General features: G+C 41.5%; 1 protein-coding gene across 1 annotated transcript in view; it reads left to right on the forward strand.

Moving 5' to 3' along the window:
* The window catches only part of LOC126474448 (esterase FE4-like), a 100058-nt gene that overhangs the window by 51140 nt on the left and 21455 nt on the right, over positions 1-27463 (forward strand). The window contains exons 6-8 of the mRNA XM_050101919.1: positions 12383-12582; positions 22098-22254; positions 25554-25720. Of these exons, the coding sequence (XP_049957876.1) occupies positions 12383-12582; positions 22098-22254; positions 25554-25720 (524 nt within the window). The remainder of the gene's footprint in view (positions 1-12382; positions 12583-22097; positions 22255-25553; positions 25721-27463) is intronic.

The following is a 27463-nucleotide window of genomic DNA, read 5'->3' on the forward strand; positions in this document are numbered from 1 at the left end:
TAGTATAGGAATTAAAGCTAAAGAAATATTTACCCAACTGGGCGTTGACCGTAGTGCACATTCGTACTACCCAATGATTCTGCATGCATCTCCACTTCTCAAAAATGTCGAGTGTAGTACATGAAAGATAAACATAGCGTAAGTTAAAGAAAATGCGTGAAATGTACCTCATACAATATGTAGATACATTCTATTTAAAATCACATAAATGTTCCCTAAGAACTGGTACAATAATTAATAGTTATTACACTCTTCAAAAGGAGGACGTATGTCTTCGTTATTTGAGAAAATTTTGTACAATCGTCTCCGCCACAATCAATAACTATGGCGACACAAATGACTTCAGATTTACTCACATTCGCTGCTCTCACAAAATGTTTTCAGTAAATCGGTTCCTCTCTTTTCTACAAGTTGATGAAAACAAATAACAATACATCTCCATTTTCAGTACAGCGCAAAGCGCTGCCACTCATGATTCGTTCGTATATGATCGCTGGCGCAGTGCTCGTGCGCTGTGTAAATTTTTCATTATTTAATACTGTTTCTAGTCTCTTGCAACAGCACAGTCTAAGTTTGTCCTTTAATTTAACTTTACACTAACAGAAGCAAAAGCGGATAGCAAGGAAAAGGGGATAGCACATTAGGTATATTGACTGTATTTAATGGATGTCACTTCTATGAGTGATTTTTAAAAATCGTGTAATCGTATGAGAAGTGTCTGAGAGGTTCTGTGACAAACCTGAACATGTCTCTTGAGTCACTGGTCTCTTTATAAATTCCCTAACCACACCAATCACGTTTCTCTTAAATAGCATTGCATGCTTCAACGACTTTATATTTTCCCTAAATGATGTTGTATGTGAGACGGAGAGCGAGAATTTTGAATTATTGTATTTTTTTATGTTCAGTATTAAATTCTGAACAATTTGTAAAACAAAAGAATAGATTTCTGTCAGTAAATTTGCTTGCGTTGTGACAGGTTCAATATTCGTGATGGAAAATACGTATTTTGAGATAAGGTGGTTTAAATTTTCACTAATTTGACGTATTTACGAAACAAATTCTCAAATGGTACAGACTTTTTTAAGTTAATTTTACACGTTACATGGTTACCTCGTTTAGACAAATAGCCCTTTTTTTGCAAAACGTTGGTATTTTTACTCTGTATTATGGCATCTTTTAGACCAAGTTTTGGTTTTGAAGCCATTAATTGTACTAAAACCCTCTAAAATTATGAATACACAAAATCCTCAGAAATAGATTACTGGGGTCCCGTATTTTATAGTGGCCCAAGGATTTAACTTTCAACTTCTAAAACACTTTTGCCTAAAGGGATGCAAGTTCGTTCACAAACAGCATATTCGTTGGTTCTGGAATATCTTGGTGGCTAGGTTCTTCCTCAGGACCCTCATTGTCATTGACTTTAGGTTCTGGTTTTACTTAGGAACACAGAGTGTCTTTTTATTTCCTGTTGTTTCTAAAAAGATATTCTTTTCATTCTTTTGTCATCCATACTGGAATTACTGCACCAGGAAACCCAACTGGTTTATTATCTTTGGGAAAGATGAGGTGCCCAAACTCATTTCCATCAATGCTCATTTTGTTATGCACACTACCTTTGTAGCTAACGATGAGCTCAAAAATGGACATATTTATTCATGAGAGTACTTTGTTAGCATTACTATTCTTCAAGACATTTAACCAGTCATATGTATTAACAGCAACATCACTTTTTTTTATTTCTAGCAGCAATAGCTGAGTTAACATGTGTTGTAGGTTTTGGTTTTTGTTGCAACAGCAAGTCAGCTGTCAGCATTTTAGAGCTGCCAACTACAAACTGGCAACATTTATAGGCATTTATATCATTTATATCTCTCATATAAAAAGGGACTACTTATCTTGTTTGGCATTGTTTTATTAATAAAACGTTCTTCTTTTATACAAAGCTACTCTAAGCTCCTTAAAACGTCTATAAAATTTGGAGATGTTGTTTTGTGAAGCACTGCAGATGCCGCTGAGAGATTTGGAAAAGGGACCTTTTGTCGAGCCCATGTTATTTCCCCACAACGAGAAGGGATCCCTTATCTGAAGACTGATGTCGATTGCTTTTTAATGATATATTGAAATCTGTTGTATTCAAACAACTTTCAAATCGTTACGAGCGGGTACAGAATTAAGTAAATTAATACAATATACCAAAAAGATAAAACAGATATTTTAGATATTATCGAACATTTTTACTTGTACTGAAAATTTTACTTCTCCGACAAGAGGTCCCTTTTCGCTTTCTGTCTGACATATACTAGACAGACTTGGGAGCAGTGTACAAGTTTTATAGAATCTCATTTGCCGTCTTTACAATTACATCAACCCGTGGAGTTAACTTGTTTACCTTCTTTTCAGCTAAATTAAACCTCGCAGTTAATTCATTGGTTAATCTCAAAGTGGTCTGAAAATTAGTATTTAACTGTCTGATACTTTTGTTTAGCGCTGAAAGTTTAGTAGTATGACGTTCAATCCCATCATCGACACCTGAATTTTCACGTAAATGTAAATGTTCTACCTTAACTTCTCAGCCAAAAATTTCGTCAGTGTTCTGTAACTTAAGTTCCAATATATCTTGCGTGTTTGCGTATTTATCAGGCACAGTTGTGCTCTTTGTTAACTATGTTGTGCAAAGAACCGCTGTTTGCATCATGCCAGGCATTTGCATTGTGTTTCAAGAGCCATTCGCAGCAGTTAGACCCCCAGTCGAATGATAGCTCTGAAAGTAGCAGCAGCTCATCAGAGTACTGTGAGCTGACACAGCTTCCCATAAAAAGCGACTCACTTTACATTTTAACAGTGTTCTTTAGCTTCAAAACCTATATTTCTTGCATGGCTGTGTATTTATCAGGCCATATTTACTCTGGATAAAAACTGTGATTGCTGTGTTCAGACGCAAGCCAAGCTGGTGACCCTTAGCTCACAGCTCCAGGTGGTGTTGGCTTCATTAACGCTGCTTGGGGCTGTTGCCAATGGGAATCACTTTGGGGAGACGGGGGGAGGGGGGGGCAGACAGGGTGATCCTAGGGATATCCAGCAGGACCCATGTGTCCCCCATTGGATCCACGACTGTGGCCATCCCAGGCACTGCCTGCATTGAGGTCAATCCTTCACCTATAGTCGAGTGGGAGTTCGTTCAAAGTCGGTCAGCAGTGAAAGACTAGGGACCGATTGCAGAGTCTCCCCGGTTCGTCTGATGAACATATTTTGGGCACTGTCTGTGGCTGACGAAGTCCCTGAGCCAGATGGAGTTGCTCGCCCTTTTCCAGAGGAATTCTCTTGGCCTGCAAGGTCTGGGCATTCATCTGGGCTTTCACAGAATGTGGGGTTAGCTGCGAGCTCCAGTGATAGGCTTGTAATGGAGCCCTTAGGGATATGGCTGCGAAGGAGGGGAAGGAATTCATTGTGCACTCTGTGTGAATACTGGGAGGAGACATTACAGATGTGAAACGGTTGCTTCTGGATGCTATGAAGAGCACAGGGTGCAGCCAACTGCATGTGGTGACTCATGTTGGTACTAACAATGTGTGTTGCTTTGGATCAGAAGAGATTTTTTCTGGTTTCGAGCAGCTATCTGAAGTAGTAAAGACTGCCACACTTGAAACTTCCTGGCAGATTAAAATTGTGTGCCGGACCGAGACTCGAACTCGGGACCTCTGCCTTTCGCGGGCAAGTGCTCTACCAACTGAGCTACCCAAGCACGACTCACGCCCCATCCTCACAGCTTTACTTCCGCCAGTATCTTGTCTCCTACCTTCCAAACTTTACAGAAGCTCTCCTGCGAACCTTGCAGGACTAGCACTCCTGAAAGAAAGGATACTGCGAAGACATGGCTTAGTCACAACCTGGGGGATGTTTCCAGAATGAGATTTTCACTCTGCAGCAGAGTACGCGCTGATATGAAACTTCCTGGCAGATTAAAACTGTGTGCCGGAGAGCATACTCCGCTGCAGAGTGAAAATCTCATTCTGGAAACTGCCAGACTTGTTTGCTAGATGAAGGTTGAGCTCACCATCTCTAGCATCATCGACAGATTCAACAGTGTGGTCCTTTGGTACAGAGTCGGCTAGTCTGAATCAGAAGCTTAGACGGTTCTGTGACCACGAAGATTGTGTATTCCTCGGCTTTCGCCATAGGGGGGGTGGGTGTCCGGGTTCTGCTAAATATGTCAGGAGTCCACTACACGCAGGAAGCGGCTAGACGGGCACGGGGGGCTGTGTGGAGAGGACTGTGCGGTTTTTTAGGTTACAGTGTCGCGGTAGAGGTCAGAAAGGGCTTCAGCTTCCAAGCACGCTGGGTCAAAACAGGAAGAGGTAGATACAGGAACAATCAATATTCTAGTTGCAACCTGTCGTAGCTATGTTGGAAAAGAACCAAAGCTCCAAGCGCTAACAGAAGGCTCTTAATCTCAAACCGTTATTGGTACCGAAAGCTGGCTACAGCTGGAAATAAGTTTAGCCATAATTTCTACAAAGAACCTAACTGTGTTTGGAAAGGATAGATTAAATACCGTTAGAGGTGGAGTGTTTATTAGTGTCTGAAGTAGTTTAACTTGTAGTGGAATCGAAGTATAGTTCCTTTGAATTAGTATGTGTAGAGATTAACTTGACAACCGGAATAAACTAATAATGCTTCCTTTTACTGACAACCCGACTCAGATTATGCAGCCACTGAACAGTTCAAAGAAATCTTCTCATTTCTAATAGGTACCCCATTTGTACAATTATAGATGCTGATGACGTCACTCTACCCTACATATGTTGGCGAAAATACATGTTTAAAGTCGGAGGTAGGCGTAAAGCGTAACCAGAAATCGCACTGAATGCCTTCTCAAAAAGTTATTTTGAACAACTTGTTCAGGAGCCCACTCGAAGTGTCAATGGCTGCGAAAACGTACTTTACCTCTTAGCAACAAGTAATCCAGTGACCACAAAGTTACTGTAGCTAGACTGAATATCGTAACATCCAAACTCACCAAAAATAAACCCAAAATACATCTCTTTAATAAGCAGATAAAATTCTCTTGAAACCTTCCTAAGAGACGCTCTCTACGCCTTCCAATATGACTGTGCAAGCGAAGACCAGATGTGGTATAAATTCAAAGAAATATTATCGACGGCAGTTAATAAGAGAAGGTACTGATCAGCCATGGTACACAAACTAGGTCAGAACAGTATTACGGAAGCAACGAAAAAAGCACGCCAAATTTGAAAGGACTTAAAATCACCAAGTCAGCGAATTTTACAGAAGTTTGAAATTTAGCACGAACTTCAATGCGAGAAGCTTTTAACAGTTTCCATAACGAAACTCTCCCTCGAGATATTGAAGAAAATCCAAAGAAGTTCTGGTCGTATGAAAAGCACACCAAGACGCAGCCATTACGTTCACTGCACAATAACATTGGTGATGTTATTGATGACAGTGCCGCTAAAGCGGAGTTATTAAACACTGTTTTCCGAAACTTTTTCACAATAGAAGACGAAGTGAATATTCCAGAATTCGAATCAAGAACAACTGCCAATATGAGCAACTTAGAAGTAGATATCCTCGGTGTAGCGAAGCGCTTAAAACACTCAAAAAGGGCAAAGCCGGTCCAGACTGCATAAAAGTCAGATCCCTTTCAGATTATGTTGGTACAATACTTCCAGATTTAGCAATCATATACAACCTCTCGCTCATAGAAATATCCGTACCCAAAAACTGGAAAGTAGCAGAAGTCACATCAACGCCCAAGAAAGATAGTAGAAGTAATACACTGAATTACAGATCCATATCACCAACGTCGATTTGCAGCAGGATTTTGGAAAATATACTGTGCTCGAACATTATGAATCACCTCGAAGAAAATGATTTATTGACAAATAGTCATCACAGATTCAGAAAATATCGATATTGTGAAACACAACTAGCTCTTCATTCTCATGAAATAATGAGTGCTGTAGACAGGGGAATTCAAACTGATTCCATGTTTTTAAATTTCCAGAAGACTTTTGACACCATTCCTCACAAGCGACTTCTAATTAAGTTGCTTCTCTGTGGAGTATGGTCTCAGTTGTGTGACTGATTTATAATTTCCTGCCAGAAAGGTCACATTTCGTAATAACTGACGGGAAGTCATCGAGTAAAACAGAAGTAATATTTAGAGCTCCCCGAGAATAAGTTACAGATCCTCTGCTGTTCCTGAATTACATAAATGATTTAGGAGATAACCTGAGCAGCCCTCTTAGACTGTTTGCAGCTGATGCTATAATTTACCGTCTTGTAAAGTCATCAGATGATCAAAACAAATTGCAAAATGATTTAGACAAGATATCTGTGTGGGCAAAAAGTAGCAATTGGCTGTAAATTATGGAAAGTGTGAAGTCATCCACATGAGCAAAATCTTCTAAATTTCAGTTACACGATAAATCGCACAAATCTACAGGTTGTAAATTCAACTAAATAGTTAGAGATTACATTTGCAAATAACTTAAATTGGAACGATCACATACATAATGTTGGAGGGATGGCGAACCAGAGACTGCGATTTTTGACACATAGCTTACAAAATGTAACAGGTCTACTAAAGAGACTGCTTGCACTGCGCTTGTCCGCCATCTTCTAGAGTAGTGCTGTGCGGTACGGAATCTGCATCAAATAGGATTGACGGAGAACGTCAAAAAAGTTCAAAGATGGGCAGCTCGCTTTGTATTATCGCGAAATAAGGGAGAGAATGTCACGGATATGATGCACGAATTGCCCTGCAGTCTTAATGACAAAAGCGCTTCCCGCTTTCTTCTCAGAGAGTGAAAATATTTTGTAGGTGCCCAAGTACATAGGGAGAAATGATCATCGTAATAAAATAAGAGAAAGGAAAGATTTAAGAGTTCGTTTTCTCCGCGCCCTGAAAATAGTAGAAAAATAGCTTAACCTTTGCCAGACACTTAATTGTGAATTGCAGAGTAATCATGTAGATGCAGACGTAAAAACGTCCTGAAGGTTAGACTGGTATCGACCATCATTCAACTGCCGCCTTTTATCGGTAACTAAAAGGCTGTACTGTGAATGATTACAGCAATCTCGGCCTAAAGTAATAAGTTAGTCGAATGTCATGTCGTTCCCACATGCTTCTGATAAGTGTTTTGAAATCAGTAGACTATTATCCTGTTTGAAGGCTCGTATCTCTTATCAGTTGCTTTTGGATCCCAGAATATATCTGATTTGGCTAAAAGACATCAACTCCTATGCAGCACCCAAAATAGAAGTTGATAATTTTTGTTTTGGCTAGAGCGACAGTCATGGTTAATTTTTTGAATGATGCTGCCACCATTTGTAATAAGCTTTGTTTATTTTTATACAATTCAGATTTCGGCCTTAGACCATTTTCAGGTACAAAATCCGATTTATAAGTCAAAAGACAGAAGACTGATATGAAATACAAGTTCTTCTCAGTAAAGCATATCAGATCGTACAGTCTAGATGTGTCATTTGTAAAAGTGACAGCATTTAGACATTTTAGAGATGTTCTCACAGATCTGGCCTATATGATGAGATATGCTTTTCTGCCAAAGTCTTGTATTTCATAACAGTTCGATCTCTTTTAACATAGAAATAATTTTTTGTACTTGAAAATGGCCTAATGCCATGCAATAAAATAAAATTTCTTACAGTCGAATGGCGGCAGCGTATTTGATCCTGATTTGCTTCCAATAGATCGCTGAATATTAATACTAGGCCTTATTTTTTCAAATCGTGGGACATTTTCACTTCGGATGAATGTCTTATATGCAGCACCATCACGCCTGAAGATATTTCCTCAAGTAGTTGGTATCTGAAATGGGAGAATGTTTTTGAAATAAATTTACATTTTCGAAGCGAACATCATCTGGATTCATTAGCACGAACATGAGAATATTCGTCTTCCTACATTTAGATGATTTGACACTGCCTACTATTAGACTATTAGAGATCCGTTCCTCTTATTCTGTTTTTCCAAAGTATTCTCAGATCAGGCAGTTACAACAAAATCTTTGTAGAGACGATGTGTGATCTATCAGCTCATGTTGAATACTATATGAATACAATAGATACAGGGATTTTTATAGGAAAAATGAGTACAGATGTCATACACACCTCATTTATTTTTTACTTATACGTGACAGAATAAAAACCGTGAGCGTTAGATACCTTTGGCACTGGACGTGGTGAGGTGAAGTTAGTCATCAATGCCTTTAAGTCGACACAGACACTATTATCAGAACCTCACTGAGTTTGGACGAAGGCGTATAATAGGGCTACGAGAAGCTGGATGTTCGTTCGGCGATACTGCAGAAAGACTCGACAAGAATGTTGCCACTGTACATGACTCCTGACAGTGGCGGTCACGTGAATGAGCATTCACCAGCAGACTGACTCCAGAACGCCACGTACCACTACCAAGATGGAAGACCATCGTGCTCAGCGTTTGGCTCTGATGCATCGTACTGCCTCTGCAGTAGCAATTTGAGCAGCAGCGGGCACGGCAGTGAATGACAAACTCTTACAGTTCTGAGACAGATGCCCTGTAGCATACAGATCCAAATCACCACCATTAGCTACTTCAGCGGTGTCAAGCGAGAGCTCATTGGGGGGCAGGGTGGAGGTCAATTGTGCTTTCTGATGAAACTTGGTTTTGCCTCAATACCAATGATGGCAGTGTGTTGGTTAGAAGGAGACCAGTTGAGGACCTTCAACCAACATGTCTGCATGCTAGACGCACTTTACCTACACCTGGAGTTATAGTCTGAGGGGCAATTTTGTATGACAGCATGAGCGCTCTTGTGGTTATCTCGCAACCTGTTGTGAAGCCACTCATGAACATCATTCCAGGGGATATTTTCCAACAGGATAACGCTCGCCCGCATACCCATGTTACCCAAAATGACCGACAGGGTGTCGACATATTGCCTTGGCTTTCTTCTCACAATGTCTTATCTCCCACATACATTAACCTGTGGTCTTGCAATATTAATCACTTAAATATGTTACCTAGAAAAATGGATTCCCAGAATTTCATTACTCTGTATGAGTTATTTCTTGGTGGTGCATTTTGTAGTTGGATATATACACTCATGGAAAAGTCACACACGTCTATGACATGAGAGGGGTGGGGGAAATTGTTTAAACTTTGGGCAGCTGGACGTGAACTTATCAGAAGTAGACTGAAACGTCAGGGAAAAACCGATGAGCTGCTCGCCATTTTATACACAGGATAGGTGTCTTATGTTACAATACGTGAAATCCGACAACCATGCAGGCTGCACCAGTACCACAGGATCTGCCATCTTGAACTGTAATGTCATAGGGTTGGTGAAATCCCAGGAAATCTGACAACCCTGCAGACTGCCCTAGCGTCACAGGTCCATCATCTTGAGTTCTCGTATCATAAGGTTGGGGGAAAACCCAAGGAATTTGACAACTACACTTGTTGCACCAGAATCCCAGGATCCACCATCTTCATTTTCAGTCAATAGAGTAAATGTGTATCTCGGATTTTTGAATTTCCGACCATTTTATACACAGGACTTTTGGGCTATTTTGAATTTGTTGTTATTTTATACATAGGGAAATTAGACTTGGTGAGAGGGATGGCAGAGGGGAACTCTGGCAAGTTCGCATAGTGATGTCATCAGAAGTCTGGCAACAATGCAGACTGCACCTGAACTGTCCTTGTTATATTACTTATACCTCAACATGAATATAACACAGCGATTATCATTACTATTATTGTTATTGTTCCTTTTGTAAGAAACGTGATTTGTTGTAGGGATACAAGTGTTTGGTGATACACTTTTTAAAAAATTACGAAGTTCGAAAGCAGTACAAGTATACCTTTATCTGCTGCTTCAGCCAGTTATGCTGATGCTGCTGCTCGTTGGCTGGCGCACTGTTGTGGTAAACTGGCTCATTTTCCCGAAGATGTTTATGAAGTGCATTGCACGAGAGAGGCATTTGTAACGTTTAAGTCTGTATTTCAGTCATGCAGAAGATAAAGTCATTTACCTTTAGGATGTATGCTTCATCGTTGTAGTCCAATTAAAATTACTTGATAGTTCACGTCTTTCACTGACTGTCCACTGACTGTCACTTCAAAGACGCTGTTAATGTGTAACACGGAGCAATGTTGGAAACGGCCATCACAAGGTATGAAGGAAATGGTTGGTTGGTTGGTTGATTGCTTGGGGTGAGGGGACCAAACAGCGAGGACATCGGTCCCATCGGATTAGGGAAGGTTGGGGGAGGAAGTCAGCCATGCCCTATCAAAGGAACCATCGCGGCATTTGCCTGAAGGGATTTAGAGAAATCGCGGAAAACCTAAGTCAGTTGGGCGGACGCGGGTTTGAATCGTCGTCCTCCCGAATGCGAGTCCAGTGTGCTAACCACTGCGCCACCTCGCTCGGTATGAAGGAATGAGAGATGTTCTATCGACAACTGACTTTAACTGATCAATGGCTAAACTGCAGTAGACGACACGTTTTGTAACCCAGAATTTAAACTTGTTTCCTAACCTAACCAAAACCTCATGATGCGCAGTGTGTCTGAGGAAACAATGTGCAGCAGAACTAAAATCAGGATCTCTTTGTTCACAGCGTTTAAGGCTAACCTCTAAGAGCAAACTCAAAACAGAAAATTTTCAGTTTAAGCAAGAAAAGCAAACTGTAATTTCTCATTGTCATTGGTTACCTTCACACTGGCGACACAGACTGCCTCGTTACCAACCAATAAGCAGTCCTAGTTGGCACTTGGTTGCATATTACAGGCGACACAAGCAGATTTCAAACGAAAAAAGAGGTAGGAAGAAAATAAGAGCAACTAATAAAATTGAAATACTAATGATAATGACGCTGCAAAGTATTACAAATAAAAACCCATTCACTGAATAAACATAATAATCAAAGTCTGTTGATTAGATTCAGAAAATTAAAAGAAATTGCTGTGTTTACCAGATTCATACCTACGACTTTCAACAGGGCAGGTGCGCTATGCCATTGCACTGCGGAAGGTTGTTGTATTTAAGACTCTTGTGCCCTGTCACAATGATTAATTGCCGCCTTCAAAAATTCAGCTTCACACAACGTCGTGAGAAACTTATCTAATGTAATCCAACCTCTGTGATTACAGTAGCTGTATATGTGGCGGCTGAATCACAGCCGGTGTGGAAGAATCCATTAGTGTTTGGTATGAAACGTATGTATTTTGTTGTGTGTGTGTGTGTGTGTGTGTGTGTGTGTGTGTTGTTTTTTGGTGTGGTTATTGTGTGTGATGAAATACAAAATAAAAGGATGAGATCCAAGATTCGGGATCCAAACACATCAAGAAAGGAAACTGGACAAGGAATTGCAAGTGAACCGATTAATTGTTGTGGTAGTTTGGCAATGTCAAATGGTCGGGGTGATGTTGAGCAATCTGATTGAAGGAAACCAGCTACAATGCAGGATGTGTCAACTATCAAGTAATTTAATCGGACAATAATCAGTTTGTCTGCAGTTTGTAAATACTTGAATGACTCGTAGAAAAATGTAAATAATAGATACATCAGGAGAAGGTTAACAAACCAGGCTGTTTATCCTGCAAAACATAACTGACTTCTGCAAAATAAATTAATTTAATGAGAAGGCACTGTTGTTAGACAGTGAACTAATACTTTTGAGGACTGCAGTTCACATCCTAATCTGGTCATTCAGATTCAGATTTTTGTGATTTACCTGTATCGCTTAAAGTGAATGCTGAAATAGTTCCTTTGAAAGGGCATGGCCGATCTCCTTTCCCATCCATTCCAATATGAGCTTGTGTTCTGTCTGTAATGACCTTGTTTTCAGCAGGACATTGAACCCTAATCTGTCTTGCTTGCTTCATAATAAAATTAGAATAACATTTTCAATTCATTGTTAACGAAGATAAGTATTTTTTCATATGGTACTATGGTTCCTGGAAGAGTAATGGACGTCTCAGAAAATTGCCATCAGATTCCTTACAATAAATCAAAATTTATATAGTCTGAGTAAAACGTAACGAATATAGTTAAGAAATTTTTAGTGCAATTGTGTTAGAGGTCACATGATGCATCAGTCATTGCTGCACATATTCATAATTTTTTTTGTTTTGTTGAAATCATGACTCGCCACACACAGCGAAATTACTGTATCCTGAAAATCTTACTTGTACGCACGGGGCACAAAGAGCTTATCATATTAAGCACATCTATCACTACTATAGATAGGTACCTCCTTCAGACACTGGAAAACACAACAAGAGTCCTACCACTCTGATCCTACATTTGGGTAATCAACTTTCAGTGACATCCTTTTTCATGCTGCAGGTCTCTTCCACCGAGCGATATCGCAGAGCGGTGTAGCGTGGATGGCTTGGGCTGCGCCACAAAGTGGGGCTGGGGCAGTGCGAAATGCGCGCAAGTTGGCGACACTGGTCGGATGCCCCACAGAGCCCAGCACCGCTCTCGTCGACTGTCTAAGGGGCGTCGACGACCACAAGCTCATTGCGGCACAACAAAAGTTCGAGGTTGGTTCCTTACTATTCGTTTCACTGAATCTCACTACAATAATGACCCACAGTGTCCAATATAAAATAAAACACGGAAATTCACAATGACAGTAGACCAGTCGATAAAAGTATGACATAGATGACAAATACAGATACAAATAAGTGAACAGTATGTATCTAATCATATATGGGTTTCGTAGATACTATTTACCAGGTAGTTTCATGTTTCTGATTGATTGGCACTTACTTCTAGAGAACATGGAGACAACAAAGGTAACTTGTATCTGTTAGGTTCACACAGAAACTCAGGTCACGTCAAAGGTCAGATAGAAAAATGGATGCATGTTTCTTGAGCGCAATGAGAAATTCCCGAGTTCCATATTCCTGATGCAGCTTATGAGCAGCATTAACAGAAAGCTGCCTGGGTGTTTCTGTATTTATCTGCATAAATCATCGCTGTGTTGCCAGGGACATAGCAGTGTTTAATTGCCGTCGATCAGGGACTATGCAGAAGCACTGTTCTGATTTTTAATACTGTATCACTTCTTTCCGTTAAATTAAATTCGAGTTTTAGAATTTTTTATTTTACTCCAAAGTGATCATTATCCTTTGCTCAACTTTTTTATTTAGTACTAACAATGGATAAATATTATTTCATCACTTACATTCTGTAATGATAAACACAATGTGGATACACAGAAATGAAAGATATGGAATCGGGAATATTTTAAAGAAATGGATGTTTATTGCAAAATTTTGAATTGGAATTGTTTGAGTGTTGCAAGAAAATGCATACAGTAGTGTTGTTGATATTAGTTGTGGTGGTCTTCATTGTGATGACTGGTTAGATGTAGCTCGCGAAGCTAGTCCACCAAGTGAAAGCTTCTTCATTTCTGCGTAGCTGTTGCATCCTACAGCCACCTGTAGTCAGGCTTTGGTCTTCCAAAAAATGGTTCAAATGGCTCTGAGCACTATGGGACTCAACTGCTGTGGTCATAAGTCCCCTAGAACTTAGAACTACTTAAACCTAACTAACCTAAGGACATCACACACATCCATGCCCGAGGCAGGATTCGAACCTGCGACCGTAGCGGTCGTGCGGTTCCAGACTGTAGCGCCTTTAACCGCTCGGCCACTCCGGCCGGCTTTGGTCTTCCACTGCAGGTTTTTTACCTGCCACACTATCACCCACTAACAAACTGATTACCCCTTTATTCCTCAGAATATAGCTTTTAGTCTACTTGTACCATAAATTTTACTTCTTCCCTAAGCGACTCCGTATCTTATTATCAGTTATCTGATATAACCATCAGCATCCTTCTTTAGGACTACATTTCAGAGGTTTCTGTTCTCTCCCTGCCTGTAATTTTTGTCAAGAACTTTTCACCTCTGTATAAGGCTAAACACCAGACAAATTCAGGAAATATTTCTTAAAACCTAAATTTTTATTGAATTTTAAGATACTCATCTTTTCCAGAAAAGCTTGTTATGCTGTTGTAAGTCGGCAATCTATATTCTCTTCTGCCATCATCAGTTACGTTTGCTGCCTCTATCATCAAAACTCGACTGAAGCTTTTACTGTCTCATTTCCTAATCTAATTCCCTCAGCATCTCCTAACTTAATTTGACTACTTTTCATTACCCTTGTTAAACTTTTATTGATGAACACCCTACAATTTCTTTTCAGGTACTATGGGCCCTTAGGGAAATGGCAGCAAGAGAGGGGAAGAAAACCAATGTGCACTCCGTGTGCATACCGGGGGGAGTCATTCCAGATGTGGAAAGGGTCCTTCCGGATGCAATGAAGGGTACAGGGTGCACCCATCTGCAGGTGGTCGCTCATGTCGGCACCAATGATGTGTGTCGCTATGGATCGGAGGAAATCCTCTCTGGCTTCCGGCGGCTATCTGATTTGGTGAAGACTGCCAGTCTCGCTAGCGGGATGAAAGCAGAGCTCACCATCTGCAGCATCGTCGACAGGACTGACTGCGGACCTTTGGTACAGAGCCGAGTGGAGGGTCTGAATCAGAGACTGAGACGGTTCTGCGACCGTGTGGGCTGCAGATTCCTCGACTTGCGCCATAGGGTGGTGGGGTTTCGGGTTCCGCTGGATAGGTCAGGAGTCCACTACACGCAACAAGCGGCTACACGGGTAGCAGGGGTTGTGTGGCGTGGGCTGGGCGGTTTTTTAGGTTAGATGGCCTAGGGCAAGTACAGAAAGGGCAACAGCCTCAACGGGTGCGGGGCAAAGTCAGGACATGCGGGGACCAAGCAGCAATCGGTATTGTAATTGTCAACTGTCGAAGCTGCGTTGGTAAAGTACCAGAACTTCAAGCGCTGATAGAAAGCACCGAAGCTGAAATCGTTATAGGCACAGAAAGCTGGCTTAAGCCAGAGATAAATTCTGCCGAAATTTTTACAAAGGTACAGACGGTGTTTAGAAAGGATAGATTGCATGCAACCGGTGGTGGAGTGTTCGTCTCTGTTAGTAGTAGTTTATCCTGTAGTGAAGTAGAAGTGGATAGTTCCTGTGAATTATTATGGGTGGAGGTTACACTCAACAACCGAACTAGGTTAATAATTGGCTCCTTTTACCGACCTCCCGACTCAGCAGCATTAGTGGCAGAACAACTGAGAGAAAATTTGGAATACACTTCACATAAATTTTCTCAGCATGTTATAGTCTTAGGTGGAGATTTCAATTTACCAGATATAGACTGGGACACTCAGATGTTTAGGACGGGTGGTAGGGACAGAGCATCGAGTGACATTATACTGGGTGCGCTATCCGAAAATTACCTCGAGCAATTAAACAGAGAACCGACTCGTGGAGATAACATCTTGGACCTACTAATAACAAACAGACCCGAACTTTTCGACTCTGTATGTACAGAACAGGGAATCAGTGATCATAAGGCCGTTGCAGCATCCCTGAATATGGAAGTTAATAGGAATATAAAAAAAAGGGAGGAAGGTTTATCTGTTTAGCAAGAGTAATAGAAGGCAGATTTCAGACTACCTAACAGATCAAAACGAAAATTTCTGTTCCGACACTGACAATGTTGAGTGTTTATGGAAAAAGTTCAAGGCAATCGTAAAATGCGTTTTAGACAGGTACGTGCCGAGTAAAACTGTGAGAATACATTTCACATAAATTTTCTCAGCATGTTATAGTCTTAGGTGGAGATTTCAATTTACCAGATATAGACTGGGACACTCAGATGTTTAGGACGGGTAGTAGGGACAGAGCATCGAGTGACATTATACTGGGTGCACTATCCGAAAATTACCTCGAGCAATTAAACAGAGAACCGACTCGTGGAGATAACATCTTGGACCTACTGATAACAAACAGACCCGAACTTTTCGACTCTGTATGTACAGAACAGGGAATCAGTGATCATAAGGCCGTTGCAGCATCCCTGAATATGGAAGTTAATAGGAATATAAAAAAAAGGGAGGAAGGTTTATCTGTTTAGCAAGAGTAATAGAAGGCAGATTTCAGACTACCTAACAGATCAAAACGAAAATTTCTGTTCCGACACTGACAATGTTGAGTGCTTATGGAAAAAGTTCAAGGCAATCGTAAAATGCGTTTTAGACAGGTACGTGCCGAGTAAAACTGTGAGAATACATTTCACATAAATTTTCTCAGCATGTTATAGTCTTAGGTGGAGATTTCAATTTACCAGATATAGACTGGGACACTCAGATGTTTAGGACGGGTGGTAGGGACAGAGCATCGAGTGACATTATACTGGGTGCACTATCCGAAAATTACCTCGAGCAATTAAACAGAGAACCGACTCGTGGAGATAACATCTTGGACCTACTGATAACAAACAGACCCGAACTTTTCGACTCTGTATGTACAGAACAGGGAATCAGTGATCATAAGGCCGTTGCAGCATCCCTGAATATGGAAGTTAATAGGAATATAAAAAAAAGGGAGGAAGGTTTATCTGTTTAGCAGGAGTAATAGAAGGCAGATTTCAGACTACCTAACAGATCAAAACGAAAATTTCTGTTCCGACACTGACAATGTTGAGTGTTTATGGAAAAAGTTCAAGGCAATCGTAAAATGCGTTTTAGACAGGTACGTGCCGAGTAAAACTGTGAGAATACATTTCACATAAATTTTCTCAGCATGTTATAGTCTTAGGTGGAGATTTCAATTTACCAGATATAGACTGGGACACTCAGATGTTTAGGACGGGTGGTAGGGACAGAGCATCGAGTGACATTATACTGGGCGCACTGTCGCAGTACTCCATCCTCAAAAAAAAAAAAAAAAAGTTCAGATAGCTCTGAGCACTATGGGACTTAACATCTATGGTCATCAGTCCCCTAGAACTTAGAACTACTTAAACCTAACTACCCTAAAGACATCACACACATCCATGCCCGAGGCAGGATTCGAACCTGCGACCGTAGCGGTCACACGGTTCCAGACTGAAGCGCCTAGAGCCGCACGGCCACACCGGCCGGCTATTGCATCCTCTATACCATCATAATTCATTTTCTTCTTTCCATAATACTGTTCTTTCTTTTATATACCCTTCAGTAAATTCTTTCATCCTTTCAGCTTTCCTTTCTGTACAAGAACTAACTTCCCATCTGAGCCCTTGACGTTCGTACAGATGCTTGTATTTTTCTCCAATTATGTTATTCAGGTCACCTCTCTTTTTGCATGCTTCTACAGGATTAAATTTCTCCTCTGGCTATTCTTTCTTTGCTGATTTGCCCCTTCTGTCAATCTCACTTTGTAGATACAGGGTGTTTCAAAAATGACCGGTATATTTGAAACGGCAATAAAAACTAAACGAGCAGCGATAGAAATACACCGTTTGTTGCAATATGATTGGGACAACAGTACATTTTCAGGCAGACAACTTTCGAAATTACAGTAGTTACAATTTTCAACAACAGATGGCGCTGCGGTCTGGGAAACTCTATAGTACGATATTTTCCACATATCCACCATGCGTAGCAATAATATGGCGTAGTCTCTGAATGAAATTACCCGAAACCTTTGACAACGTGTCTGGCGGAATGGCTTCACATGCAGATGAGATGTACTGCTTCAGCTGTTCAATTGTTTCTGGATTCTGGCGGTACACCTGGTCTTTCGAGTGTCCCCACAGAAAGAAGTCACAGGGGTTCATGTCTGACGAATAGGGAGGCCAATCCACGCCGCCTCCTGTATGTTTCGGATAGCCCAAAGCAATCACACGATCATCGAAATATTCTTTCAGGAAATTAAAGACGTCGGCCGTGCGATGTGGCCGGCACCATCTTGCATAAACCACGAGGTGTTCGCAATGTCGTCTAAGGCAGTTTGTACCGCCACAAATTCACGAAGAATGTCCAGATAGCGTGATGCAGTAATCGTTTCGGATCTGAAAAATGGGCCAATGATTCCTTTGGAAGAAATGGCAGCCCAGACCAGTACTTTTTGAGGATGCAGGGACGATGGGACTGCAACATGGGGCTTTTCGGTTCCCCATATGCGCCAGTTCTGATTATTGACGAAGCCGTCCAGGTAAAAATAATCTTCGTCAGTAAACCAAATGCTGCCCACATGCATATCGCCGTCATCAATCCTGTGCACTATATCGTTAGCGAATATCTCTCGTGCAGCAATGGTAGCGGCACTGAGGGGTTGCCGCGTTTGAATTTTGTATGGATGGAGGTGTAAACTCTGGCGCATGAGATGATACGTGGACGTTGGCGTCATTTGGACCGCAGCTGCAACACGGTGAACGGAAACCCGAGGCCGCTGTTGGATCACCTGCTGCACTAGCTGCGCGTTGCCCTCTGTGGTTGCCGTACGCGGTCGCCTTACCTTTCCAGCACGTTCATCCGTCACGTTCCCAGTCCGTTGAAGTTTTTCAAATAGATCCTTTATTGTATCGCTTTTCGGTCCTTTGGTTACATTAAACCTCTGTTGAAAACTTCGTCTTGTTGCAACAACACTGTGTTCTAGGCGGTGGAATTCCAACACCAGAAAAATCCTCTGTTCTAAGGAATAAACCATGTTGTCTACAGCACACTTGCACGTTGTGAACAGCACACGTTTACAGCAGAAAGACGACGTACAGAATGGCGCACCCACAGACTGCGTTGTCTTCTATATCTTTCACATCACTTGCAGCGCCATCTGTTGTTGAAAATTGTAACTACTGTAATTTCGAAAGTTTGTCCGCCTGAAAATGTACTGTTGTCCCAAGCATATTGCAACAAACGGTGTATTTCTATCACTGCTCATTTAGTTTTTATTGCCATTTCAAATATACCGGTCATTTTTGAAACACCCTGTATGTATATTGCTTTTTTTTCTACTTCATAGACTTTATTTTTATATCTTTTCCTTTCGTCCATTAAATTCAATATATCATGTGTTAGACAAGAATTTCTATTGAATTCGGATTCTTTGCCAAATAGTTAATTGTTGCTTTCATTACTTCATCTCTGAAAGATAGCAGTTTGTATTTTATTGTGTCCCATTCCAAAGTTTCAGTCGAAAGTTTTCTAATGCTTATTTTGTAACTCTCAACAACCTCTAGCTCCGTCAAATCATCTAGGTCTTACCTCCAGTATTTCGTACTTTTCTGACATTTGTTCAGTTTTAATCTGCAATTCATAGCCAGTAAAGTACGGTCAGACTCCTTTTCCACTCCTGGAAACGTTTTGGATTTAAAATTCGGTTTCCCTGTCTCACCATTACGTAATTTATTAAGAACCCCTCGTGTCTCCAGACCTTTTCCGCATATTCAAATCTATTTCATTATTCTTCAACCAGCTTTTTGCAGTGATTAAACTGTGCTCACTACAAAACTCTATTATCTCTAGTTCCCTTTCAGTCGTGGTGTAAACTCAGCTTGCACTGCGTTCTCAACTATGATTTTTCCTAGAATGGGTGGATATTGGCTTTAAATGTACACTCCTGGAAATGGAAAAAAGAACACATTGACACCGGTGTGTCAGACCCACCATACTTGCTCCGGACTCTGCGAGAGGGCTGTACAAGCAATGATCACACGCACGGCACAGCGGACACACCAGGAACCGCGGTGTTGGCCGTCGAATGGCGCTAGCTGCGCAGCATTTGTGCACCGCCGCCGTCAGTGTCAGCCAGTTTGCCGTGGCATACGGAGCTCCATCGCAGTCTTTAACACTGGTAGCATGCCGCGACAGCGTGGACGTGAACCGTATGTGCAGTTGACGGACTTTGAGCGAGGGCGTATAGTGGGCATGCGGGAGGCCGGGTGGACGTACCGCCGAATTGCTCAACACGTGGGGCGTGAGGTCTCCACAGTACATCGATGTTGTCGCCAGTGGTCGGCGGAAGGTGCACGTGCCCGTCGACCAGGGACCGGACCGCAGCGACGCACGGATGCACGCCAAGACCGTAGGATCCTACGCAGTGCTGTAGGGGACCGCACCGCCACTTCCCAGCAAATTAGGGACACTGTTGCTCCTGGGGTATCGGCGAGGACCATTCGCAACCGTCTCCATGAAGCTGGGCTAGGGTCCCGCACACCGTTAGGCCGTCTTCCGCTCACTCCCCAACATCGTGCAGCCCGCCTCCAGTGGTGTCGCGACAGGCGTGAATGGAGGGACGAATGGAGACGTGTCGTCTTCAGCGATGAGAGTCGCTTCTGCCTTGGTGCCAATGATGGTCGTATGCGTGTTTGGCGCCGTGCAGGTGAGCGCCACAATCAGGACTGCATACGAGCGAGGCACACAGGGCCAACACCCGGCATCATGGTGTGGGGAGCGATCTCCTACACTGGCCGTACACCACTGGTGATCGTCGAGGGGACACTGAATAGTGCACGGTACATCCAAACCGTCATCTAACCCATCGTTCTACCATTCCTAAACCGGAAAGGGAACTTGCTGTTCCAACAGGACAATGCACGTCCGCATGTATCCCGTGCCACCCAACGTGCTCTAGAAGGTGTAAGTCAACTACCCTGGCCAGCAAGATCTCCGGATCTGTCCCCCATTGAGCATGTTTGGGACTGGATGAAGCGTCGTCTCACGCGGTCTGCACGTCCAGCACGAACGCTGGTCCAACTGAGGCGCCAGGTGGAAATGGCATGGCAAGCCGTCCACAGGACTACATCCAGCATCTCTACGATCGTCTCCATGGGAGAATAGCAGCCTGCATTGCTGCGAAAGGTGGATATACACTGTACTAGTACCGACATTGTGCATGCTCTGTTGCCTGTATCTATGTGCCTGTGGTTCTGTCAGTGTGATCATGTGATGTATCTGACCCCAGGAATGTGTCAATAAAGTTTCCCCTTCCTGGGACAATGAATTCACGGTGTTCTTATTTCAATTTCCAGGAGTGTAGTTTTAAGAACTTCTCCAGGAAAAGAAGAAGGAAGAAAAAAATTTAAAGCCGTATTTATCAAGCCGCAATTTGTCTCGCTACAAGTCGGTTTACGTATAGTTATTCCATTCAAACCACAGCACTGTCGATTTGCGGACTTAATCTCGAGAATATTTGGTAATCTCAAGTAAAGACTATACCCTTTCGCTGTTCATTGGAAGAATAAAGAATAAGAAAGATAAAGAAATGAATAATATCCTTTGTTGGTTGGTATACTACAAAAAATCGTAAAACACTACTGGAAGGATATAGTTTTATCGCGATTCCCCACTAAAACAATGTACCTTGATTAGTGAATAGTTTCATGCCAATGTCGTCTTGCTGTGCAGTTCCCAATCGGAATTTTATTCTGAGTTAGAGGAGCGAGATCTAGAGAAGAATAACATCCCGATATCCATATTAAGACACCTTATAAATTTAGCTCCTATGTTCACGAATTTAAGCATTTAAATTTGTAACTATCCGTTTAACTTGTAGGTAATACCAATGGGACACAGTGTAGTCACTGACTGGTATCATTTGATGCCATCAATTCATTGCAGTTTGAGAGTGAAACTGGTATTCACAATAAACTTAAAATCAAAACTGATTTATATTATTCTATAACGAATCTACTCTTGACGGATACAGGCTTGATAAGTAAGACAAATCTTTCGAAACAGTTAAGTAATTATCAAAATAAGTAACTGAAATAACTAAAAAGTAAGTGACTTATAAAGAAAATTCTACACGTAACGTTCTTGCTCTCTCTGTCTCTCTCTGCGACATCTTTGGGGATAGAAGAATACGGAATATAATATTCACCATATCATTATGTTTTTCTAGTCTTGCTAAGATATTCTTGGATTAAATGTGATATTTACTAACTGATACGTGTGATAGATATTCTTCACCGGCTAGACATGTCACACGCGTGAAATTTTTTTCAGGCGAAATGAAATAAAAGTATGTTTGAGGTTCTAACGATTATAGGAATTCGATGAATAGAGATGGTTGAAATGAAGAGCGCCTATCAAAGCAAGTAATGCATTTTTTCTGTAGATTAGTTTCCCAGCGTTTAACGCATTTTTATTATGACTTCTGTGCTAGAGCATTACTGTATCATGATGGGTTTATGATTTTGTTGCAGGCGTCGTTCTTGACTCCTGTTATACCATTCCGGCCAACAGTCGAGGCTGACCGGAAAGGCGCGTTTCTACCCAGACATCCACTGAACTTGGAACCCCACACAGCTCTACCGTGGTTGGTAGGGGTCACTAAAGATGAAGGATGCTTGTTCACAGCAGGTGACTTTTTTTCGCTATGATGACGACAATGATAACAGATAGGTGATATGGTGTAAGTTATAACGATATAAATCGAGATGCCGTGTACATTAGTTACGTAATATGAATAATTGTTCAGAATCTGCACACAGTATTATTTTCCACGTAATGCATCGGCTATGGTATATTAGCAGTTTCTGGAAGGAAAGACATTTACGTTTCTTTCAGTGTTGACATGCTTCCCAAATAAACTGAAGCTTAATATACTGTTGTTGTGGTTTTAACTGCTAGTACAGCCTGTAGACTGAGACTGTTACACATAATGGCTTCAAAATCCTTATCATAGCTTTTGCGTCCTATCGTATGACATTCTGAACGAGGCCGCCCATTGGTCGAGGTACTATGCTGACGATGTTGTGTTTAAGACACAAGCATCTGATTAGTTCAATATTAGAATATTTGTGGTAGGATTTGTACAATGAAAGAACCAAAACAACTTGACGCTCTTTCTCTCGGAGAATTGTACGTGGATGATGCTTTTGGAGACAAAGAAGTCGCGACGCTAGAAAATTGTAGCGAAGTGTAGGAAGACCTGGAGATGATCGACGCTTGGTGCAGCCCCTCACGATGAACAAATGCAGCGTATTGCGAATACATGGACACAATAAACCCTTTATTGTAAAACTACAATTGCAGAACAGCCACTGGAAGCAGTTGCATCCATAAAATATCTAGGAGTATACGAATTTACGGATTTTAATGGAAAGATCACATAAAATTAATTGCGAGTAACGTGGATGCAAGAATGAGATTTATTGGAACAATCCTCAGGAAATGTAGTCCATCAACAAAGAGAGTAATTTACAAAACATTGGTTCGAAAAATACTTGAATGTTGCTCGTCAGATAGCACTGATAGATGAAATAGAGATGGTCCAAAGAAGCTCAGCGCGTTTCCGTTTCGTTACAGTTTCATTCAGTAAGCATGAAAGAGTCACAAAGACGATCAACCAACTCCAGTGGGAGATGCTGCGAGAGAAAGGTTCTGCATCACGGTATAGTTTATTGTTAAAGTTGTGAGTCAGTGCGTCCCTAGAAGAGCCAACAAGTTCAGGATGTTTAAAAAAACGTGGCGAATACTTTGAGAGGTGGTAGTAGTACTCATCGAAACAAGAAAATAAGCTCAATGAGCATGGGTCCGGAAATGCATACTTTTTGCGATAAACAACCATTTACAGGAGGTGTTGAATGTGGCGTCCATTCATGACAAGCACCCCTCTGCCCTCTGGCGTAAGGAATGACACACCTTTGTAGTATACCCAGTTGTTGCTGTCTGCTGGCACGCATTGAAGACGCAACATTGTAGCGTCCGGACATCGTTGACTGGCGTCGTATAGACCAATTCCTTCAAATGTTCCCATAACCAAAAGTCTATGGGACTGAGATCTGGGGAACGAGAAGGGCAAGGTGTCCCGCCCCCCCCCCCCCCCCCCCGCCTCATCCCCCTCCCCAACCAAACGACAAATCCAGCGGTTCTGAAATGTCGTGTCAGATGTTCGCGCACATTGTGATGAAAGTGTGCTGGTGGGCCATCATGCATGAACCACATATGTATTCGTTGCTGCAGTGGCACAGCCTCCAGCAAAGTACGCAATTCATTAATGAGAAATTCCAAATAATGCACCCGAGTTAACCTTTCTGGTAGCACGTATGGCCCTACTAATCTACTGGCAAGGGCGCCAGCCGATGCGTTGACTGAGAACCAGTGTTGATGCCCTCTTTCCTAACTTGCAAAGGGGATTTCAACCTGCGCAAGCATGCTGGTATGGAAATTCACAACATCATCTCTCGTGAATCCTGCCCCATCGATAAATAAAATCTTGGATATGAACAGTGGATCTGCGGCACCCTTCTGCAACTGCCATTGACAGAGCCGCTGTCTGCTATGATGATCCTGTGGTCTTAGGGCCTGAACACACTCTAGATGATATGGGTATGGCAGTTGTTCATGAAGTACTCCACAGATAAGAGAATGAGACACGTTTTCTGCTGCTGATGTTCGTCGCACACTGGTCCCAGGGGTTTCTTCCACTGAATGTAGCACCCGCTCCTCCATGTCAGGCGTGCAGACTGTGCGGGGTCTTCCACTGTCAGTCTTCCGAGATTCAAGGGAACCTGTGTCCCTCAGACGTTGGAAAAGTCTGCCAAATAGCTTATCAGAGGGCACTCTGCGCTGTGGATACTTTTCGGCGTAGAGGGCATGGGCTCGCAGGCTGCATCCATTTGTTAAACAATAGCAAAATATCATATCGACTATTTCACTTGTCGAGTAGTAGGCTTCCATTGGTAACAAGTGGTGGAGGAGAAGAAATGTACTACACCATTTGTACGTAAAACAGTGCAATGACAATAAACAAGTAAGTGAATCCGCATTTGGAAGACGGTAAAACACCATAGTACGTACCCTGAGTTGACAATACTGTAGAATAACGCACACTAACACGACGAAAACTAACGCAGCCTACAACCCGACTCGAACCACACAACTGGCTGCAGACCACCTAGTGGTAGGTAGAGAAGTGGGAGTAAGACATCTTAGTACCCTGGCGACACATTTGACGGAGCGTCAATGCGCTACTGTGCTAATATCCGCAACCAAGTGTCGTGCAGACCTTCCTATAAACATGCGTTTATCTTGGAAAGTATGCGTTCCCGGATCCATGTTTATTGGACTTATTTTTCTTGTTTCGATGAGTGCTATCGCCTCTCAAAGTATCATACTTTTTTTTTAACACTTCGTATATTGCTCTCTCCTAGTGTGTCTCGCGAAAAGACCGTGAAAATATTGTTAGCGAGATTCGAGCCCATACGAGGGTTTACCGGAAGTCGTTCTTCCAGCTAACTACTTGCTACTGCAACAGGAAAGGGGAAAAGTGACAGTGGTCACAAACTACCCTCCACGCACACCGTAAGAAGAGTTGCGGAGTATAGATGTAGATGTTGAATATCTCCATATGTCCGTGGGATTACGATCCATAGGAAATAGAACGGTTGCCTTGTAGATTTCTGGAGAACGCGGACGTTATATCCTACTATTTGTTACTGAAATTTCATGTCATTGTCAGGCCACATTTGCTATACTGGCTGAATTGATCAAGGCTGTTACGGTTTTTGGGTTTATTAGATTGCTACCAATATCCTAATGAATATCACAACAAATTGACACTTAAAAATTTTATCAGTACCTTCTGTGAATGTTTGGATATTGATCTTTAGTAACTATATGCACTAGGAGGTATTATGTCTTGTTGTGTTTTCCAGCTCTAGCCTTAAATAGCACACTATTGCAAGAATTTCAGCACGACGGCAAGAAAATCCTTCCCATGTCTCTATCTTACGATGTGTCGCCGCAAGTCGAATTCATTACAGAGAAGATATACAATTTCTACTTCCCGTCTGGGGAACTTACTTACAGCAAAATCACTGAGGTAAGCAGATCTTTTTAGAATTCTGAGTCACATATCTTTCTGAGTTTTTCGTGTAAGTGTGCTATTCAAGATGTGCTTTCTGAGAAATTTATGGAAAAATGCTTTACTGTGTAACAATTTCTCAACGTTTCAGCCGTTTCAACAGGTGCAAATTCCTTAGGAGCAAAATATGACACCAAAATAAAACAGGAATTAATCCATCTATTGTTAACAAAACAGACAGCTAAGTAATTTAAAGTATAGGCTGATCTATCTATTCCAGACGTTAGACTTGGAATATCATGCCTTGTAAATAGATCACCAACAAATTAGTCGCTAATTATTCTTCCCGCAGTAGTGATAATAGCCAAAACGCAATGTACAACATGGATGGCGTAAGCGTGTACGATATTATTAAAGACTCTCTCAGAATTGAAAGAGAAGAGGTTGTAATTAAGATCTTCCACCACTTCAACAGGTTGTAATTGTAACTATTAACAAGTACTGCGGATCTTCAGTGATCTTATCTTACTCTCTTATTAGTTGTACTGTTAGATGGTTATCAGGATCTGATTCTGCAGGTATTTTATGGTAGCGACTCTGAAGTGCTGCAATTATATATACTCCCTCGCAATTCCTACTAAGAGTTTAAGTTTCGCAACATTATCAATAATGCCAATTTTCAAATGTCTAGAATGCAAAATAAGTGTAAACAGTAACACTGGCACCACGATAGAACTAAATATTAGATTCATAATTGGGCAGTGTACACACTTTTGAAGAGCAAAACAAGGAAGGAAAGTAAATAAAACTGCACAGAACAATCGACTTCGCTGTATAAAAGCGAAAGTTGGACACTTATGCAAAAAGAGGCTTCGACAGTGCAGTCCACTGAAGTGACTTTTCTTTGATTTGTTAAGAAATATTTCATGGAAAATAAAGAACGAAAATGTATGGGTAGATGTAAATTAATACGGCGGCATGTATTAGGTGAGTACATCTCCTTCTGGCAAGAGAGTGCTAGAAAGACACAAAAGATGGACAACAGAACAGGGAGGTGGTGATATTTATTATTTCATGTTCTGCATAAACTTTTACCTCACTTAATTTCCCTGGACTTTACATTTTCAAAATTTATTTTACAAACAGGAAAATCACACTGCATTTGCAGTAATGACTTGCGTACCAACCAGAGCATAAAAATGAACGGTTTTTAACATGACAAACTAAATTTTGACTACTGCATTCCTTTTTATTGTTGATACCATTTGAATAATTTTATTTTATACAATGGATTTCCAGATATTTGAACGGAAACCTGAGAAAAACGCATCACTGACACTCTTCAGGCACACGATGACGCAACCATGTTAGGTAATGCACTACCGCATACATACTAAAAAGGTAACAATGTAACCATAATCAGTGCATGGGCAGCGTTAAGACACTCCGTAAAATAGACTGTCAATGACTTTCAAATATTAAGTAAAAAATCGCAGTTATGTTCATCACCTTCAACTTCAGATATCCTCTTCCAGATTTAATCACGTTGTGTACGAACGTCATCTCTTTTTTGCAATGGAATGAAACAATAACATTTGATAATGAATAAAACATGAAACTAATAAATACAGCAGCTCTTTTTCGAACTGGGATGATACAATGTCCGAAGATGAGCCATTAAGTTCGAATTTTTTTTTTTTGTGTAATAAGCAACAAATAAATAGGAGTAGTATGATACTCACAAAGCTATCTGCTAACTAA

The sequence above is a fragment of the Schistocerca serialis genome, chromosome 4 (genome assembly GCF_023864345.2).
Source record: "Schistocerca serialis cubense isolate TAMUIC-IGC-003099 chromosome 4, iqSchSeri2.2, whole genome shotgun sequence".
Taxonomy (NCBI): Eukaryota; Metazoa; Arthropoda; class Insecta; order Orthoptera; family Acrididae; genus Schistocerca; species Schistocerca serialis.